This window comes from Amaranthus tricolor, chromosome 6, assembly GCF_026212465.1.
Source record: "Amaranthus tricolor cultivar Red isolate AtriRed21 chromosome 6, ASM2621246v1, whole genome shotgun sequence".
NCBI classification, from domain to species: Eukaryota; Viridiplantae; Streptophyta; class Magnoliopsida; order Caryophyllales; family Amaranthaceae; genus Amaranthus; species Amaranthus tricolor.
Genome location: NC_080052.1, coordinates 22757795 through 22778378, shown reverse-complemented (window position 1 = coordinate 22778378; position 20584 = coordinate 22757795). Strand labels below are relative to the sequence as shown.

The following is a 20584-nucleotide window of genomic DNA, read 5'->3' as shown; positions in this document are numbered from 1 at the left end:
TATTCTAAAATTGCATGCATGTGGTACAATACAATAATACTATTGTTCACTCCATTTTCGACTGCTCTAAATTTGTAACTAAACAACTAGATTTACACTTTTATTAAATTTTGTGACTGAGAAATAATCAAAGATCAATCTAAAAGATGACTAAATTAAACAAAAATGTTGTAGTACTATCTTTTAAAATCTATATTGAATTCAAATATTGATTTTTCAAAATTCACTTCAATTAACATTAAATATTTTTGTCAATTATTAATGTATGATCCCTTGTCTTCTTGATAGGTTCACTTAAATCCATTATAAGCTATATCCATGATTATAGTCCAAGAAGCACGTAGTATAATATTGTGATGGGTAAGGCAATCAACATTCCAAATATAACCCTGCATGCAATTAAAAGTAAAAAGTATTAGATTATTCTAGTGTGAGTTAATCTTTTAAGGAAAAGAAAATTTTAATTTTAATTTATTTCTTCCTAAGAGAGAATTAATAAACGGTAATGGTGAAGTATACGAATAGTAAAAGAATATCCAGAGTTATGCAGTGTAATTTTAGCACAAACGAGATAACAAAAGGCACTATAAAACTTCAACAAAAATAATCGCTCAAAGTGGATATATACTTTAAATACTTTGGATACATAAGAAAGGGTTAGGAGCTGTAAATATTGAGGTAAAGATGAAAGTGAATTGGAAAAATAATTTGGACGTGTGTTAAGATGGAATAAAAAAGCCTTAAAAAATTTAGAAAGTTGTAGGTCGAGAGACTTAAAAAGTGGACGAGAAAGATCGAAAATAACTTTCAAAACAGCAGTAGCGGAAAAGAATATGAAAAATCTAAATTAACAAACAGAAATGATAGAAAATTAAAATAAATAGAAAAGAAAAATCCATATAAAAACGACCAGTAAAACTAATATATTATAATTTTTGTTATGGTATGATGACAAGCTAAAGCAAATTAAAAAATGCAACTTACGCTGTGCTTAGAATATCTGGATGAACATTATACTCCTTAGCGAACACAAAAGGCACAATACCTTGAGGAAGAGCAGCCTACAATAATAATAATAATAATAATACAAAATAAATAAATAAATAAATAATAAATTTATAATTCGTGGGGTCGAATTCAATAGATTCGGAATTAATTTGAGCTTTGAATTTAACAATATAAAAAATTGAAAAAAGAAGAATAAAAAAAGAACCTGAACAATAGCAACGTGTAAAAGAACACCACGAAGTCCAATAGCGATAGAAGTAGCAGCAATAACGGCAGGACCAGTCAAGAATCTCACTGCCATTGCAAATGTTGCCACTCTTTTTCCGCATGCTATCATTCTTGGTTGTAATGCCATGAATAACCCTGCAATTCATTCCCGATTTAATATTAACAACAATTAATTATTAAGGACTTTAATGAATTCGTTTTTAGTTTCTTCCATACTTAGTAAGTATGTTTCGCGGATTGACGTTGGCTGGAGTTGTTGCCTAATTTGACTTGAAAGTATCGATCCATAAATTAATATTTTTAAACTAACTCTTAAGCCAATAAAAAAACTATTTATAGTAGTTTTTGATTTTATCTTAAAAGAATCGATTCTCAAGAATAAGTCATTTCACCGCCTCTAATCAATCCCTCTTATTTTTATAAGGGATTTTCTACTTTTTATTTGAGAATAAGTGAGATTGTCAATGTCAATAAATCCACTAAAAACATAATTTAATCTTACAATTATATAATCTATCATGTCCTCTTACATAAGAGTCTTTAAGACTAGAAAAGTTGATAATGCAAGTATTCTTTATACGTTGACTTAAAAATTCCACTTGATAAGACTAGTATAAAAGGGATGAATAAAATTTAAATCATGATGATTTGGATTTCTCATAACATGTTAAAGATTCAACTTAATTAAAAGTTTAAACTAATAGTCGAGATCTTATTATAATTATTATATATTCTATCAGTAAATATAAATGGATAGAATGTCAAAATAATTGCCCACACCCCCCAAAAAAAAGAAGTGGAAGAAGGGACACCATATTTCCATATTAATGAAAGGAAATTGAAAGAAGGGTACCTAGACTGAACATGGCCATTCCTAAACCTGCATCTGACAAAATTGAAATTGATCCTTTCACTATTGTGGGCATTTCAATGTTCCACCTGTTCATCATTTAATCACCTTGTTTGTCATACAATAATCAAAAAGCTCTCACTAACAATCTCGGTCAAAGTGTGAGAAACAAACTGAAACAAAAAATTATAAAAAGATTTTCCAAGAAAAGAGAAAATAAAAAGGTATTATTAGAGTATATAACATATTCTGGGATCTTAAGGATGAGTTTAAACTTTTAATTGAGTTGGTTCTTTAACTTGCTCTGATACCATGTTAAAGAACTAACTCAACTTAAAACATAAGCTAATAATTAAGGCTTTAAAATATATTATATACTCTAACAGGTAAGTTATAGGTAGGTACCTGTAAGAAATAAGAGACCAAGTTAAACCTAAAAGACTAGAATAAGTGTTGGGATTACGAATAAGTTTCCTCCAAACCATGATGAGAATGAGTCTAGTCATAACACTTGCTGGTGGCATTTGGTGTTTCCTTTCTACATTTCCTTCTTCCATGTCATCTGCTAATACTTTATTCTTCTCATTATATACTGATGATATTTTATCTCCATTCCCTTTTCCACTTTCACTTGTGTTCTCTGGAAAATTGTTCATCCCAGCTGCATGACACATCATTTTACTTTTCAGTACTTTTAACTCATTCTTTTAACTCATTTAACAGTATAGAATTCATTTGAAATAGAAAATTTAATTTTGGTATTTATATTTAAGAATTGTAAATAATATTTATAAACTTCAAGTTTTTAAATTTTGATACTTAGTCCATTTTACATTATCATTGAAATTCTATGGAACTGCCTTATCAATTTCATATTTTCAAACTCAAAATTTATCAAACATAGTCGAATTGGATCAATTCAGCATTTGAAAATGAATTCTAAACTATCAAACATGTCATTAATTAATTTGAATTAAGCATTTGATGTGTATATATTGTCATTTATTACAAAAGTTAATTTATGCTTACTGCCAACAATAACAATAATATCATAGCATTGATTTCAAAGTACATGAACATACAACTCCCCTCTATTTTACAATGATTTTTCTACGTGGAATATTAATTGGAGAAATTGTTAAAACTAAAGTGAGTAAGAAATAAGATATAATTAGAATTTTGATTAATAAAACAATAAATAAAGTTGTTTAACATTGACAATCCAAATATCAAACAGAAACATATGGAGTAAAGATTCCACATGGTAAAAACAATTTATTAAAATTGTTTGTTTAAGTAATAAAAAAAATCATAGTCATGTTCATGGTTATTAGTCTAGTCCCACACATAGTTATGGTTGTCTTAGAGAAAGAGATAGCAGACAGATTATACATATTTATAATACCCCATCAAGAAAAAAAAAAAGGAGAAATGTGCACAACAAAAAAAATTCAAAATAAGAAAAAAAAATGAACAATGTTATATTAGTGTGTTAATTACCTCTAGCAGCAGCAATCTCTTGTTGAAGCACAGCCTTAGAAGAATCCAAAATCCCCAAGTCATTATTAGTCATCCCTCCTTTATTATTATTATTATTATTATTATTATTATTATTATTCATAACATTAGAATTCTTCATATGTTCCGAAACGGGTGACTGATTCGAACTCCACACATACATATGCAACTCCTTATTAGGAGGTGTACTATTTCCATTTCCAACCAAATCCTTCCTCCTCCCACCACCACCACTTGTGGTCCCCACAATTGTCGGGTTGGGCGGCGGATAAGGAGGAAGAGACCCACCACCACTACCATTATACAACTCCCCACTCATACTCCTCCCAAACCTCCGCTTATTCCCACCTTGTAATTGTTGTTGTTGTTGTCTAAAAATGATTTCTTCATCAAAATTAGATGTTCTAGGTGTGGGACCCTTAGAAGATTGCAAAGAAAAAACATCCCCACTAACACTACCTTGTGGGTAAACAGGATGTCTTGGACTAGCAGCTTTGCTGGCAAACATGGCGTAGAAATCAGTTTGGTTGAAACTGGAAGCACGTGGAGTAGGCTCACGTGAGGATTGAATGCTGTAGATTTCGACACCTGTAAGGTTGGATGCACGGGGAGTCATTGAGGTTAAGGAATGGATGTGGGATTTGTTGTAATGAGAGCCTGATACCATGCTTGAGGCTGTTGATCTTCTTACTACTACGTGTAGCTTTCCATCGTCTCCTATTTCTGCATCTGCCTGTTATTCAAATCACATCATTATCATAATACTTGGTGTATTCCCCTCATAGAAAACTATGGTTAGAGTTTGGGGAGAGAAGAACGGCGACAACTCATACCCATAAAGGAGAGCGCGGCCAAAAGAGTCTCCCAACTCAAGAAAAACTAAGAAGAGTTTCTACAACGAGAAAGATAAATAAAATGCATATAGATAAAATAAATAAGTAACAACAATTAAAAAACATAAGAATGAAAACAACAACAACAATAATAATAATAATAATAATAATAATAATAATAATAATAATAATAGAAACAAGAAAAAGCAAGAGAACAAGAACACCAACAGGTAAGCGAAGAGGAAATCTGCCTACACTATGTCAAGTATGTTGGAAATACTTTACATGTGAGGAATATTCCATATCGCTAAAATATTGGGTTGTGGACTTGTATATAATGATTGGCAAGTAATCCTTCTAATACCATATGTTTTTGGGAAACAATGAACCTCACTATGCATGTGTATGTGCAAGTTAATAATGCTTTTGACCCGTTGGTTTGTGGGCCTGAGCCCATGGGTGTTCAGTGTCTACACGAGTGGGCCACGGTGAGATTATGTAATGAACTGTCATGGCCTAACATAGTGTAGGTTGAGGGAAGGTTGGGTCAGGTGACAATCGAATCTAAAATCTTATGTTGAAAAAGTGGTGTTGAGATAAGTTAATGAAGAAAATGTGAGACCATGAATATTAAAAAAAAATTAACGACAAATAATTAGAGTACACGGGAATCATAAGTATAGCATAATGTTGAAATAATCTTTATGTAATCTCACATTAAAGATTTACGTGCATTCAACTCTCTTTTTCTTTTTTCTTATTTCTTATGTGAGTTTTTTGTGTACAAATTCAATTACAAATTTATAATAAAAAAAATGTTAAATTTATGTTGGACAAGCTAATCCAATCATGTTTATTCAATGTGATATAAATAGTAAAGATTTTTTAGGAGATCATACCAAATATAACTAGCTAAAATAAAAATGAGAATATTAAATAAACATGGAGGAATATTTATCAATGTCTAGAGATGTGTACAAGGAAAAACTTTAATGTTTCCGCTTGGTCCATATTTCTTTTCTATTAAAATACTTATAATGTTTGACTTTTTACGTTATTAAAAAAAATTACCAACGGTTTGTTTAAGCTATGTCTTTAGCATTAATTACCTTATATAAACAACTTTATTTAAGAATATTCTCTTAAATTATATACTTTTATATATAGTCATATTTTATCTATATTAATTTATGTATGTAGATAAAAAAAAATATTTAGAAGAATCTTTTTAAATACGGTTGTTTAAGGAGGTAAAAACAAACCCTTATATTTAAATATGAGACTTATCAAAAGAATCCTTCTGCAATAATAAATTATTATGAATAAAAAGTTAAATATATATATATATATATATATATATATATATATATATATATATATATATATATATATATATATATATATATATATATATATATATTTTAGATCTAAGTACTTCTCTAGCAAACAAATAATCATGTTTAGAGTTTTATACTCTGTATACTAAAACAACTACTCCATATAATTAGAAATACAAATCTCTCATGCTAGCTTTTAGGAGTACAGTATATGATTTTTAAAATGAACAAACAGGTCATTTAAAATATAGCAAAAAAAATTTTTCAACATACAAGCATATTAAAAAATAAAAAACTTATATTTTTATATATTTTTTTATTGACAAAACTATGTTCGGCATAGCACTTTAACTTTAAATTGCTATAATTAGTAGCTTAATAAAGCTAAAAAATTTCTTAAAATACATCACCATACAATAAAGTATAGTAATTGTTTTAGAATAATTTTTTTTTGGATTATAGGGCAGATTGAGTGAAGAAAAAAGCTAGATGATTTTTGATCCCAAGATCATGTCTAGAAATAACGATACTTGTATATAATATATTTTGGGCTTTAATCATGCATCAAATTAAACATTTGGTTGAGTTGATTTCTTGACATGGTATCAGAAGCCAGTGACAAAAAGTCATGAGTTCGAATATCAATCACCTTTCATTTAAAGTGGAATATAGTTAGCACCAGTTATGAGGAAGACGTGCGTTGCATCCACACTTCTAACTCAAAGGGCTGTTGTATGAAGGGTTTTGTTAGAGTATATAACATATTTTGGAGGTTGAAGTCTCAACCATCAGTTTAAACTTTTAATTTATTTGGTTTCTTGATAGTTATATACTCTAACAACTTGATCCAAGTTCCAATTAAGACAAGACTCGATTCTCATTTTAAAAAACTTAATTAAGATCCAAATAAAGTGAAAGCAAAAAACAGCCCCTCTTGTATGAGACCGTCTCACCGTGAGATGAGTCCATATAAAAGATTTATCATGCCAAAAAGTTTCACCGAACACGTCTCACGGTGAGACCTTCTCAGTCAACAATTTGTAATAAAATAAAATGATAAAAAAGGAGGGCAAGAGGTGTATACCTGCAAAGGCTCCCTACCATTAAGAGAAACGACATCAGACTCAACCCTAAAAGAAGTAATAGAAGCAGCAGTCTCAGGAAACTGTTCAGAAATCAACAACTTAGCCCCTCTAAACTCAAACAAAAACAACATAAGAGTATACCATATTATACTCTGTAAAACCACTATTTGTACCATTAAACTCCCACTAAAATCCCCATACATAGCCTTTAAAAGTGGAATACCCATCACAAGTGTATTAGGCAAAGTAGACAAAGAAAAAAGTGTAATCATCCATTCAAGACTCCCTTTTTTTGTTATTATAAGCCATAAAAAAAGTGCACCCAAAATCACCACTTTTTGTAAACAATCTGCTGCAATAAAATGATAGTTCATTTTGTAAATATCATTTGTTGATATAAAATGAAATGATAAAAGTGGGACTGCAAAAACTGCTACAAATCTGTTGATTCCTGAACATTGATCTGGTGTGAAGATTTTCCACCATCGTACTGAACCGTATGCTAAGATCATTGCTACGTATAATGGTATTATGGCGGCGAATACATCGTATATGTCTTTTCCTGTGATCATTTTTTGATCTGGGTAATTCTATAGTGGTTGGCTTTTTAACGGAGAATGAGTATGGTTTAAGCTATTGTCATGGTGAAGATGGGTTTGGAGTAGGGTGTGAAATAATATGAATGGGTGATTTTATTTAATGGGGTTGGAGTAGTTTAATTGGTATATTTTGGGGTGATAGCTGTAATGTGTAGGAGTTTAGCAGAATGCTCAGAAAAGAAGTGGAAAGAATCGGGTGAAGCGGGATGTGTTTTCAATGTACATTCTTTATGATTTAAGTATGGGTGAATATAGGATTCGTGAGTATAAAATGGATCGAACAGTCAATTTTATAATTATTTAAGGCAAATAAATGTTAAAATGACAATGACTAAAAGGTGACATCTGTTTATTGCCAATGGCGACGGACAGGCGACGAAAAAGTCATCACTATAAGACTTTGGGAAAATGGGGACGGCAAATTCTTGTAGCCAGCTCGTCGCCACTCTTTTCAAACGTTTCTTTTTAGAAAACAGTGTAGGGCGATGGCCATTTCCCGTAGCTAGCTCGTCGCCCAAATTAAATATTTTTTAAAATTTTATTTTTTTTGAGTGGGCTATGGCATAGGGCCGTAGCCAGCTCGTCGCCAATATTAAACATTTTTTTGAATTTTTTTAAGTGGGCAAAGACCCTGTAAATATTGATGAATTTATTTTCAAAAGGAGTGCCAGGGTACCTATGAACCAAAATTATATGTTAATGAATATCTCATGAATACCATGTTTAGTTCTGCATCTTAAAGAATAAGTAATCAAAAAAAGCAATTTTCATAAGTAAAAATCAGTTTTGGTTAGTAAATATTAGCTCAAATAGGTAAAAATCAGTATAATTTAGTTATAACTTATAAGTAAAAATTAAGTACAATTAGTAAAAATTAGTTTCAATGAGTAAAATTAGTTACAATCAGTAAAAATCAATTTTGATGACTAAAAATTCAATCAATAAAAATTAGCTAAGATCGATTTTAAAACGTATACTTTATTTATAACTTAAAACTAAAAATCAATTACAATCAATAAAAATCGATTTTGATCCATTTCAATGAGTGAAAATTAGTTACAATCAGGAAAAGTCAGTTTTAATGGATAAATATTCAATTTGTAAAAATCAGTTAAATCAGTAAAAATTAGGTGAATTAAAGAGGAACAACTCAAGTAAATCAGCAATGTCTAAATTGCAGAATATACAATTTAATATTAATAGAAAATATTTATCAAATATAGGTTCCCTAAGGGAAGAAGTTCAAGGCCCGGCTCACTCAATGAATATGAAGCTGGATATTTTTTGGTTAAAAATACAATGTATAATTTTCTTGGTTGTCTCACTTTGACTTGCTTCACTATTGTTAACAATAATCATGTAAATTAAGTAGGCATTTATCTCCTAAATATTTAATTATTATTATGTCCAAGTTGTAGCATGATAAGATTCTAGACTGTGATGAATATCTATTAAAGATTGTTTTGTCTACTAATCTTTACTTAATGGTAGTATTTGCATTTGAAATAAGTATAGTTAATAAGAGGTACTCCATTCATTACGTATATAATTGGCTCACCACCCTATTAAGATATACGATATCCACTCGCAGATACCTAGAAACTACATGCAGATTAATTCATAATAAGAATGGAATTTAATTACTACTTGATACGAAAAAAATGTAAAATAGATTTAGAAATAATTTAGAATTAATTTTGGGTAGCATAATGAGTTGGGCCTTAAATCAGACTTATTTATATTTTTGATCTCAACCTCGAACAGATTCATTGATTCTCAAAAAAATTAGACTTAGACTCGAAAATTAGAGGCAGGCCTCGGACAAGTCAAATAGGAAAAGCAATCTACAAACACAGGGCCCCATAATCCGAGGTTCCCAAAAATATTGTACTTATTTTATTTATTGTTTGAATTACCGCATACACATGTATACTAACTTACACGAAAGCAACTAAGTACTATAAAGGAAAATTCTACATGGTAGCATTGACACTACAACAAATTAAACTTTTTGTGACATAAAATTTAGTGGCATTAAAAAATGCCACTGATTCATATTTTTAGTATAATAATTATTAATTTTATTTTAAGTTTCACTATAAAGTGATTTAGCGACACTTTATTTAGTCTTTAGTGGCATATGTAATTGTTATTATAGACTATAGTGGCATTTGTGACAAATGTCACTAGACAAATGCCATTAGATCCTATGTCGCAAAAAGCTTTAGTGTGATTTTTTATTATGTAGCTAAAGAGTCTAATAAATGTCACTAAATCCTATATATACTATTAGAATTTTGAAATAGCGACATTTAAATTAAATGTCGCTAAATATATCCCACTAAAAGCAAATTATGTTGTAGTGCGAACTTTCATGAAACGCTAGTGGTAGCACTTTTGTAAAATTTTTCTACATGGTAGCATCCAGTTTATGCCTTATCTAGCGGTCATAGCATTTTCCGTTAAAATCTTGTCAATTTTCGTTTAATTCACCATTTTAACGTTTCTACCCTTATTAAGTGTTGGTTGTTGTCTTTATAAAAATTTGCCTTAAATAATTTTTATGTTCTCAAATGTTTAATTCACCATTGTGACATTTAATTCACCATTTAATTCATCAAAGCGCAACAATTTTGTTTTCATTCAAATTGTTTTCTTTATAACTTACCCTAGTTAAGCACATGTATATATAGAGCTTGAAATGCACCTTTTGAATTTTATAATTCTAGTTAAGTCATAAGTAAACATTATGACTTACGTAATACTCCCTCCGTTCTTTTTTTATCTTCCCATTTGGAATATGAGTAGAAATCAAGATAAACAATAATTCCACAATAGATGCTATGAGAGTGGGTAAAATAATATAAAAAATAAATATTTTATTGATCAAAGTGTAAGTGTAATAATGTCACTAAATTTCATTGGGTATACATAAAGTAAAAACATTGGGTTTAAAATGTAAATTAATTTCTATAGATTAAAGTGTAAGTGTAATAATTTCCTTAAATTCTGTTGGCTACTAAAATAGATTGATATAAATAAGAATAACATTTTAAAATTTCCAAATGGAAAATGTGAGAAGAACAAAATAGAACGGAGGGAGTAGCGCTTAAGGCACCTTTAGTCAAAAATGCCAACAATTTGAATGAAAATAATATTGTTACAACATTTAAGAGCATTGATGAATTAAATGTTAAAATGATAAATTAAACATTTGAGAACACAAAAATGGTTGTTTAGGGTGAATTATAAAGACAATAACTAATATTTAATAAGGATAAAAACGTTAAAATAGTAAATTAAACGGAAGATTTTTTTCTTAAATTGTAATGGATCTATAAAATAAAATTAGCATAGACGACGACGCTAACATACAGGAGACGATCCTCATCGTAATAATTCATCACCAAGGTTTAGGGCAACAACAAGCAAATTCAAAACCAAATAACCACTCATTCTTTAATGTTGGACCGGGCAAGTGATTTGGTGCAATTTGTCATACAAATACACTTGTAATTCTTTTCGGTCCGTTTGGTTGATGATAATGAAGTAATGAGAATGAAATGTTGTAATGGCAATAGTAATGAAGGAATGGATATGAGAATTGGTAATAAAGATTCTTTTGTTTGGTGTGCATGACTAAAGAATGGTAATGGAAGATAATATTCCATTGATTGCATTTGGTTGTTAGTAATAAAAAATAGTAATGACTCTTAGTTTCATTATCGTATATTTGTATCTAAAAGCATTATTGTATCTAAATTATTCTATCCAATGATTCTTTTTTTAATAATAATATTTTTTTGGATAATTACATACATTACCTTTTTTTCTTCATTATTTTTTTCTTCAGCTCGAAACAACATTACTTTATTTTATTACCACAGTAATACTTCATTACCATTACAGCCTAATACCAGGGTGTTTGATGGTAATAAAAATGGCCCTTTTTGGTAATTTCATTACCTTATTTTATTACCATCCATTATCATTGAAGGCATCCAAACAACCAAATTTTTTATTACTTAATTTTATTACCATTACCGTCCTCTAATACCATGTACCAAACGGGCCGTTCATGTTTCATTCGTTTTTTGATTCAAATTTCTTTTCTAAATAGGAAATTAATTTTCATCTACACATGGGAATCAGATTTTTTTATTATTGCTTTCTTCATGCATGTAAGCTTATGTGTTCGATCTTCACGTAAATCTTCCTTTCCCTCAACCTACTATGTAATAAATTAAAAAATTTATTTCTGTGAAAAAATTTAAGTTTTATCTAAATTGAAAAGCAAATATCACATTTTTTTTTTGTACATGAACACTATTAATTAATATTGTTTTTATAAACAAAAAGTGCGACAACTTTTGTAAAAACATATTTCAAAATAGAAAAATTCTTAATACAAAAACTTTGTAAAAGTTGCACTTAGAAAAATAAGAAAAAGAAAAAGAAAATAGAGTATAAAATAAAACTAATCAACAATAGACAATTGGGATATGAACAATGTGATGGTTTTGTATTGCTTGATAATTTTCTGAAACACTTTAATTAAAAGAATGGAAAAAAAAATGTTGGCTTGTCCGAACAACTTTGTCTCTGGAATTTAAGTTAAGATGCATGGTTCTGTTGCTACTTGCTAGCCTCTGAAAACATTGTACCCAAGTCCCAACAATTTTTAGCAGATTCCCACTAATTACAAAGTATCTTTATCATATTTTTGACAGAAATTATTATTATTATTATTATAATCATTGTTGGATCTGACTTTCCCTTTCCTAATTTTTAAGCAATTTACAAATACTAATATTATAACCATAATAAATACTCCCTCCATACTCTAATATTAATTCTTCCTATTTAAAATATTTCATGTTAAGCAGAGAGAAATTTAATTAATATTTTTGATATATATTTAAAAGATAAAATATGTTCATGTGAGATTTTGTTATATTAGTCTTAATATATAGGTTTTTATTATGTGTTTTTATAATTTTTTATTATATGTATTTAGAGATATTGAGGTTTAAAATTTATATTGAAAACTGTACAAAAAGTAATGGAAAGAAAAAAAATAGAGGGAGTAATAAGAGATTGCAGTACTTACAATTGACATAAGTATTAATAATTTAACCCTACAAAAAAATGTTAAATTTGCCATGGCCGAAATGCGAAGAACAAACATTTGTCGCACTTTTCAGAGAAATGGGGGTGGTTTTGTGTCGGCCTAACGAAGAAAAATTGTTTCGTATTTTATTAATATTTAATTTTTATAATTTTTAATTATATATAAAAATCTCTATTAATATTGAATTAGTATATCGAAAAACACATAAAAATTAAATGAAACTTTGAAATGAAATAGACGAAGTATCTTTAAAAAAATGGGGAGCAAGTCTCGGTAGCAGTTCATGTGCCGCTACATTTGCAGTGCCGCAGAGGCAGGCAAGTAACTACTAATTAGGAGTAATTACTACTCGTATTACGACTTACGTGTAGTAAATCCTGGAGCAACTCTAAGTTAATGATTACTATTTGCTCACTTAGCAAATTACATCTATATAGAGAGATTTAATAGGACGATAGACATCTTAAAAATTGTAATTTATCTTTTTATGTTTGTTTATTTTATTAGTGTATTTTTTGTCTTTTGGTGATTCACAAATCACAGTGATTGATTAGGATTTTCTATAAATTCTGTGACCTTCTTACTACTATATTGAATGATAGAGGAGGTCTTAGTAAATAACGGTGATTTGTAAAGTTAACAAATCACTTTTTTGTATTAGGATTTGATAGGGGGAAAATTTTGTGATTTTAATTTATCTTTTTTGATTTTATTTATTTTATTATTACTCCCTCAAATTTACCACTAATGTCCCATTTACTTTATGCACTCTATCCAATGCATTTATTCAATTCTTAATATCTCTAATTGTGCATTATTAAAAATTATGAAAAGTTGATATGAATAATTCTTGCATTGAAACAAATCAAACAAAATTTCACATGACTATATTTTAACTTATAGATTAATAATAAAATATAAATTAAGAGTAAGAGATGAATAGTGTCCAAAAATCAAATGGGACGTTAGTGCTGAATTGGAAGGAGTATTATTTTTTATTTTTTACGAGAAATTAAAAATTACGGTTATTAATTAAGAATTATTGTTAATAACAAGGTATTACGAAATTAACGTGAAAGATGGTCATGATCTCACAAGTTTAAATCTAGATAGATGTTCTCTTCAACCTTCGTTCATAGGCATAACATTAATTATTTCATTTTAATACAAAAATTAGATAAATTTAAATATTTAAATTTTTATCACGTTAATTTTTAATACATGTCAATAAATTAACTCATGAAAACAATCTGTGTTCGTACACAGACAATTGTGTCAGAGAATTAAGTGAAAATTAGTGATATTTAAGTGTTTACCCTTGGATTAATTTTGAACGAATGTAAAATGAAGACCGTTGGTGAAATGAATGAATCACAAATCACATGGTTGCCTTCATATTTTATTAGAAGACCAAGATCCCTCCATCTTAAATTAAAGGCCAAGTCTATTTCGAAATTAAAATGTTGGATTTTAGATTTAAAATATTCATTTTAAGACTAAAAATATTTTACTCTTTTTAAACCTTTATTCATCAAGATTTTTTATGTTTATTTTTTATTTAATCAACTACTCTAACCGATAAAATATTCGTTTTAAAGCTTAAAATTCATACTCTAAAACTTAAATTCTCTATTTTAAGTCATGATTTTTCTCCATCAAGAGCTCAAATTATCTATTTTAAGATATGACTATTTATTGGTTTTAAAGTCCTAAATTCCAAACTTTTAATACTTTAAATGTCTTATCTAAGATCTAAGACGTCCATTTCAAGCCTTAGTGACAACTCTAGAAACTATTTTTTAAAAAAATTTGAGAAATCCCACGTGGTAACCATGAGGTATTGGATTTTCCACGTGTTAACCAAAGCTTTTTGAAAATCCACGCGGTAACCCTAAGATTTACTATAAATTCTTTCTCCGTGACCTTTTTACACATAAACATTTGAAAACGTCAATTAGAAAGCTTAAACCTTGTTGTACGCTTATTTATTTGTTTCACCAGATTAAATTGCAGCATTTTATAATTTGATAGTAGAAGAGAATTAAAAAAAACTAGGGTTTGAATTTGGGGAAAAATGTGATTTGAAGGAAATATGGGAAAATTAAGATTTATGTTTTGGGCGAAATTTAAAAAATTGATGTAATTTGATCGGATGAAACGAATAAATAGGCGTACAACAAGGTTTAAGCTTTATAATTAACGTTTTCAAATGTACAAGTGTAACAAAGCCACTGAGAAAGAATTTGGTAAACCTTAGGGTTACCATGTGAAATTTCTACAAAAAATTTATTTAAGTAAAAAATATTTTTTAAAGCTGTTTACACGTGTTATTAGGCGGTCTCACATAACACTCGTTGAGTTTTGGTTTACAATAATAATCGCATATAAGTATTTTATTGATATATTAATTAGTTGACCAAGATTCTCTATATCAATTTTAAGACAAATGAAGCACTCAGCTATGTTTCTTATCTCTTTGAAATTTGAAATTTAAAGTCTGAAGTCTGAACTTGCCCATTTCCAACTATATTATCCTGTTCACAGCGTTAGTTTTGATACATTCAAACCTTTTAGAGAAGACCATTCTTTACTCCAGTGAGAATATTATAATAAGTATCATTTTGACTTACTATTATTACTTGCCTTGAGAGCTCCAATAATCCATTCGCATGAAACAAGTTTATCATTATCATACGTAGAAATATAAAACAAATTCATTACACCAAATGTAGAAAATACAACGCCCCAACCTCATTTTGTGGCTTCCGTCTAGGTTAAAGTTTAAGGGGTTTTACACACTCCACTCAAAGTAGATTGTATATATCAAAACATTAATAATAATTCAACAATACAATAATGAAATAACTTTCACAATGCTTGAGAACAACTAGGGATTGTTATGAGTCTAAAATTATAGTCAAACTGCCTCAGATTTGCCCCTATTTTTTGGATTGTGATCTTATTTTTTAAGACCCACCGAATTCGAGCTCAGGTCTGAGTCCAAAAAAATAAATGGATTGAGTCTGGATTTAGAGTCTTCAGACCCAGACCTATATCTGACCCTCTTTTTGGACCAATTTAAGACTTAAAGCCACTATACTCATCCCAGACCCGTCAGATTCGCGCTAGACCCAACTTATTATACAATCCAAAATCAATTTTAAATTCGTTATAGACCTATATCTGGGTCAAGATTCGATCAGACTTGACGCATGATCAATCCTAAGAACAACCTCTCAGGCTTAAAGGTCTAACCTTTGATGGAGATCACAAGCTCAAATACAAAAGCACTCTAGGTATCTCAAACCCCTTTTTCCTTGTATTAGCATCCACTTACCCATTCTAAATCTGATTTTCCCCTAAACATTTAAAATAACCCTAGCATATTATAAAATCTTGCCCACCAACTATCGAGCAAAACAGAAAAAGTTAATTATGCCCCTACACACACGTTTAAGGCATGTTTCCTACACCCTTTGACTCGTTTAAGGTTGCTCTCTTGCACCTTCTTGTCTTGTTTATTTTACTCATTGTCTTGTTTGAAGCATCCTTTAAGCTCATTTCATGAAGTAATCCAAACCTCATTCTCTCATATGCTATGCACACTCTTCATCATATTTTAGTATGCAAGCAATAAAATGAGCAATGACATGAACAATAATATCTCCCACACAAAGATAATTGATTCTTGACACAACATTGCCCATCAATGTGATCCACATGGAACAAGGAAATAGGAACACAGATTGGGGAACGGGAGGTTACCCATTGATTTAGCTTACTCATTAAGGTATGAGCAATGTTGGAAAACCTATTTAGTTCCTAAAACATTTTGGGTAATTTGTTTTACCGATTGTGGTGCTTTTGGAGTAGTGCATATTAGAGGATTTAAAATCTAATACCGAATTGATTCGCATTCGGATATTCGATTTTTTGGATATTGAACATTATGATCCGGTTTCAGTTGAAAAAATTAAATATTCGAAATTCGGATATCCGATATAATCAAAATCGGATACCGAATATCCAGTTTTTAAATTCTTACATTTTTTAATTTTTTTTAAAAAATCGTTTTTTACACATAATTATTCAAATTCATTTCGTTTTCTTTCTTTAATTAAGCTTATTTTTTAAACTTTGAATATCCGATTTTATCAATAACCGGATCCAATATGATCCGATTTAAAAATCAGATATCTCGAGCATATATTTTGAACACCCGTAGTGTATACGGTATTATTAGATGTATTTCATGTTTTATTATAATTATACTCAATTCTGTGTCATTGAGTTAAATTGTAATGTTTGTGTGCATCTGGCATAAAAGTTACATTTCTTATCTAGTGAACGACACCATATTTTCCTCTAATCTTATCTGTAAATTTAGATATTTTTTTTGTCATCTCATCTAGTGGTGTACATAAGTATCCCATCTGAATTATCAAATCCGAAATATTTGGTATCTTGCCTTGAAACAGGATGATTCGAACCGAATATCCGATTTTATTTGTGAAATCGGATATCTACTGTTCCCTCTTTTTAATTTTTTAGAAAAAAAAAATTTAAGCTTTTAATCATGCTAATATTTACAGTTTTCAATTACAATTAAGTTATGTAACTTATCAATTGTTAATTAAATTAACTATTCAAAAAATCAGATTTCTGAATCTTAATCGATCAATATCCAATTTTAAACAATCCTAAATTTTAAAAAAATTTATTACATAAACATAAATCTTTCATATACTTATTTTTTTATAAATATCCCATTAACTTTTAATAACAAATTCATTGATGAAGAGAATAGAAAGAGTATAGTATGTTTATCCTTCTCAATAGTCAATACTACTCTCCCTTTTACGTATTTAGTGTGGGAAGGACGATAAAATAGGGCGAGCAAGCCTGAATATCCTACTCATAATAAATTAATTATTTATACTTTTATTTATTCGCTATTTAATATGCATTCAACCTCATCTTCAACTAATCGGAAAAAAGTTGACCCTTTTGTGATCCCGCAAAACCCTCCCTTAACAGACTAACATTATCAGAGCAAAGAAACAAACAGCTATGTAACAATGGCGATCAAATCAGAAACTCTAACCAATCAATTATCAAACCCAAATCAATCTTCCTCAGATTCATTCGATTCTTACGATCCAATTCTCCACATTCTCCGAATCATCCCTTTTTCCTTCCTCCGTCTCCCACGTGTCCGCCTCAAACTCCCGTCATTTTCTCTCTCCCGTCCTCCATGACTTTTTTCTGTTTCATCCTTCTCACATACTTCATGGTCGTCTCTGGAATCGTCTACGACATTATCGTCGAACCACCAGGTATCGGGTCAACTCAAGATCGCGTAACTGGTGCAGTATAACCAGTGGTGTTCCTTTCTGGTCGTGTTATTGGACAATACATCATTGAAGGATTATCTTCTGGATTCATGTTTGTTCTTGGTGGTATTGTTATTGTTCTCATGGATCTTGCTCTTGGCAAAAATCGTGCTAGGACTATCAGGATTTCGTATGCGTCAGCTGGAATTAGTTCTATAGTCATTGCTTATATTATGAGTATGCTTTTTATCCGCATTAAAATTCCTGGTTATTTGCAGGGATGATATATAATTTGATTGTTTTTCTATCTTGAGTAAGTTGAAAATTGGATGGATATGGTCATTAGAAAGATCTGAAAGGAATCCTCTACCCTCCCCTTCCCTTCCCTTCATTTCCTTCCAAAAATGCTACCCAAACATAGTGTAATTTCATTTCTTAGGTGTAGTTTTGTAATAACTTGGATGCATATGTAGAGTTTTGATGTGTGACTTCTAATTAGAAAACAATGTTAAAGCAATTCAAGCTAAAAATTGGATTGGGTTTTCCACTTTTCTGAGAGGGATGTAAAAAACAAAGCTTATATATGCATTATGGTCTCATAAAACAGGAGACTTGCTTATCTTATAAGAACATCTGTTTTGACCTGCATCTTGTTGGATGTGCCATCACACCTTTTTTTGATGTGAAGTGTTTCATCATGCCTTTATAATACATCATTTTCTGAGACATGTCCTTGGCTTTCAGGTTTCTGAATAATGGGATGAATATGTAAGCATTGTGTTGATTCATTATAGAAGTTGTTTGATAAGCTGTGTCTTGGATTTTATTTGTAGCATGTTAGTCCTTAGGCATGAGACTTAGTCGTACTCATTGATGATGCTGGAAGTCTTATGAGATGTATCTAGGATACTGATTAGACACACCTTTAGCTCCTTGCTGGATCTATTAGTAGCTCACATTTTCTTGGATTTTAAGAAAAGGTATAAAGAAGTTGAACTATGTTGTTAGACTAGGGTAGATGAACAGGTGTCTAGGGTAGTTTTGTAGATACGTATTCTGTCTTTGAGAAATAGCTTCAAGTACAAATGCGTTGAAAGCCATAAAAATGAGTAAAAGTGGCAAAAAAAATAGAAGTATATTCTATGGGAAAATGGATTAAATATGTAGAGCAGACGAAAAATTAGATTAAATGTATGGATGAAAATTAAAGAAAGAGTGTGAGTCAAACCCAAAAATAGAATGGGGGAAATTCAATAGGACAGACTAAAAGGAAAAAAGAGACTAATTCTTTGTGATTGAAAGAGAATAAGTAGCAACTAGGTTTGCTTCTCATGTTCCACTATAGCACCAAGAATGCACTTCGTTAATGCCTCTTATCAGTGTGTTCCAAAAATAATGGTGCGAATAGAAAAGTAGATGGATAGAGTGGTTAGAGTTTTCCATTCGTAATTTCATAAGTTTTGGTAAATTGCGATTTCATATCACATAACTAAGCAAGAATGCTCAAACTCTGAGAAGGAAGTGAGACAGAGGATACTCCTAAAACCCTTGAAGATGGTGGTTATGCCACTGCTTGTGACTTGAAGAACTTAAATATTGGAACAATTGAAGAGTCACATGATCACATCTGTTGTATGTTAGTTACTCATTTTTCCAAGGAGAAGAATAAAAATGCTTCTTAAAGATGCCTTTGCATGCATATGGAGCTACAAAGAGATGTCTGGACTTGATTCAAAAGTTGATGTTCATCTACTAGCAAAACAACGGTATCATCTGAGCAGTCAAGTATCCAATATGGATATCAAAAACTGTTCCCTTGAGAACGAGAAATGGTTCCAATGGACATGAAGTATTGCCTTCATGGATTGCACCACGAGTTCACGACACACAGGGCTCCTGAAGATCAAGAGGTGACAACTTTCTCCGCCCTAAAAGGGTTATTTTGCTACGACGTTATCCCTTCTGGGTTGAAGAATGTAAGAGCAACGTGTAAGAGTGCTATGCTAAAGATATTTGAGGACTTGATGCATAAAGTAATCAAACACTATGTTGATGAACTGATTGTTAAGTCTAAAAAGTGGGATGATCACTTACAAGTTACAAAGTTTGCATTTAGTCTTTTAATGGTGCCAAGAAGGCGATGCTCCGTAACAAATGAAAATACACCATATAGTATCTATAATAAGTTGTTAACATATCATAAAATATAGAATGCTTTTTTTGATAATGAAATCTAAATTAAGTTTGGAACATATCTATTCCTCGTTTTTTTTCTTTTGTTTACTTTATTTTTTGCATGTGTTTTGAGCCTCAAATGACTCTTAACACGATTTTTTTAAACATATTAATTTTATTTGTTTTTTGAAATTGTGTTTACCACTTGTTTTTTTGTTGAAATCAAAAAACTTAAATTCTAGTTGAAGTAAGAAAAAAAATAAATAAATAAAATTTTTGACTTTTACCTAATTGTGATTAATTTTGACACTAAACTAATTAACTTCTACTTACAAGACTATAACCTTAAATATATAAGTCAATCATTTTAAAATTTTTAATTTCAACATCAAAGTGATCAATTCAGACCTTAAAATAACAATAAATAATAATGAAAAATAAAAAAAAAACCTTTTTATAATCATGGTTTTATCACCATGAAAATATC

At 29.8% G+C, this 20584-nt stretch overlaps 1 protein-coding gene and 1 pseudogene across 1 annotated transcript; one reads left to right on the top strand and one right to left on the bottom strand.

Moving 5' to 3' along the window:
- Window positions 1–88: 88 nt before the first annotated feature.
- LOC130815408 (auxin efflux carrier component 2) lies at window positions 89–7709 on the bottom strand. The gene is made up of 7 exons (XM_057681871.1): window positions 6859–7709; window positions 3587–4337; window positions 2492–2747; window positions 2090–2175; window positions 1214–1371; window positions 985–1061; window positions 89–389 (listed from the first exon to the last, which is right to left on the bottom strand). Exons 1-7 carry the CDS (start codon window positions 7429–7431, stop codon window positions 323–325), a joined length of 1968 nt encoding a protein of 655 aa, XP_057537854.1. The 5' UTR covers window positions 7432–7709; the 3' UTR covers window positions 89–322.
- A 9823-nt stretch (window positions 7710–17532) lies between these two features.
- On the top strand, window positions 17533–20359 carry LOC130815863 (uncharacterized; annotated as a pseudogene).
- Window positions 20360–20584: the final 225 nt, after the last annotated feature.

Excerpts from the sequence above, each read along its gene's own strand:
- LOC130815408 (XM_057681871.1), bottom strand. The coding sequence starts at position 7,431 with ATGATCACAGGAAAAGACATATACGATGTATTCGCCGCCATAATACCA. Across the intron at positions 4,338-6,858 it reads ATGGTAGGGAGCCTTTGCAG|GCAGATGCAGAAATAGGAGA; the intron begins GTATACACCTCT and ends TTTGAATAACAG. Across the intron at positions 2,176-2,491 it reads TGGTCTCTTATTTCTTACAG|GTGGAACATTGAAATGCCCA; the intron begins GTACCTACCTAT and ends AATGATGAACAG.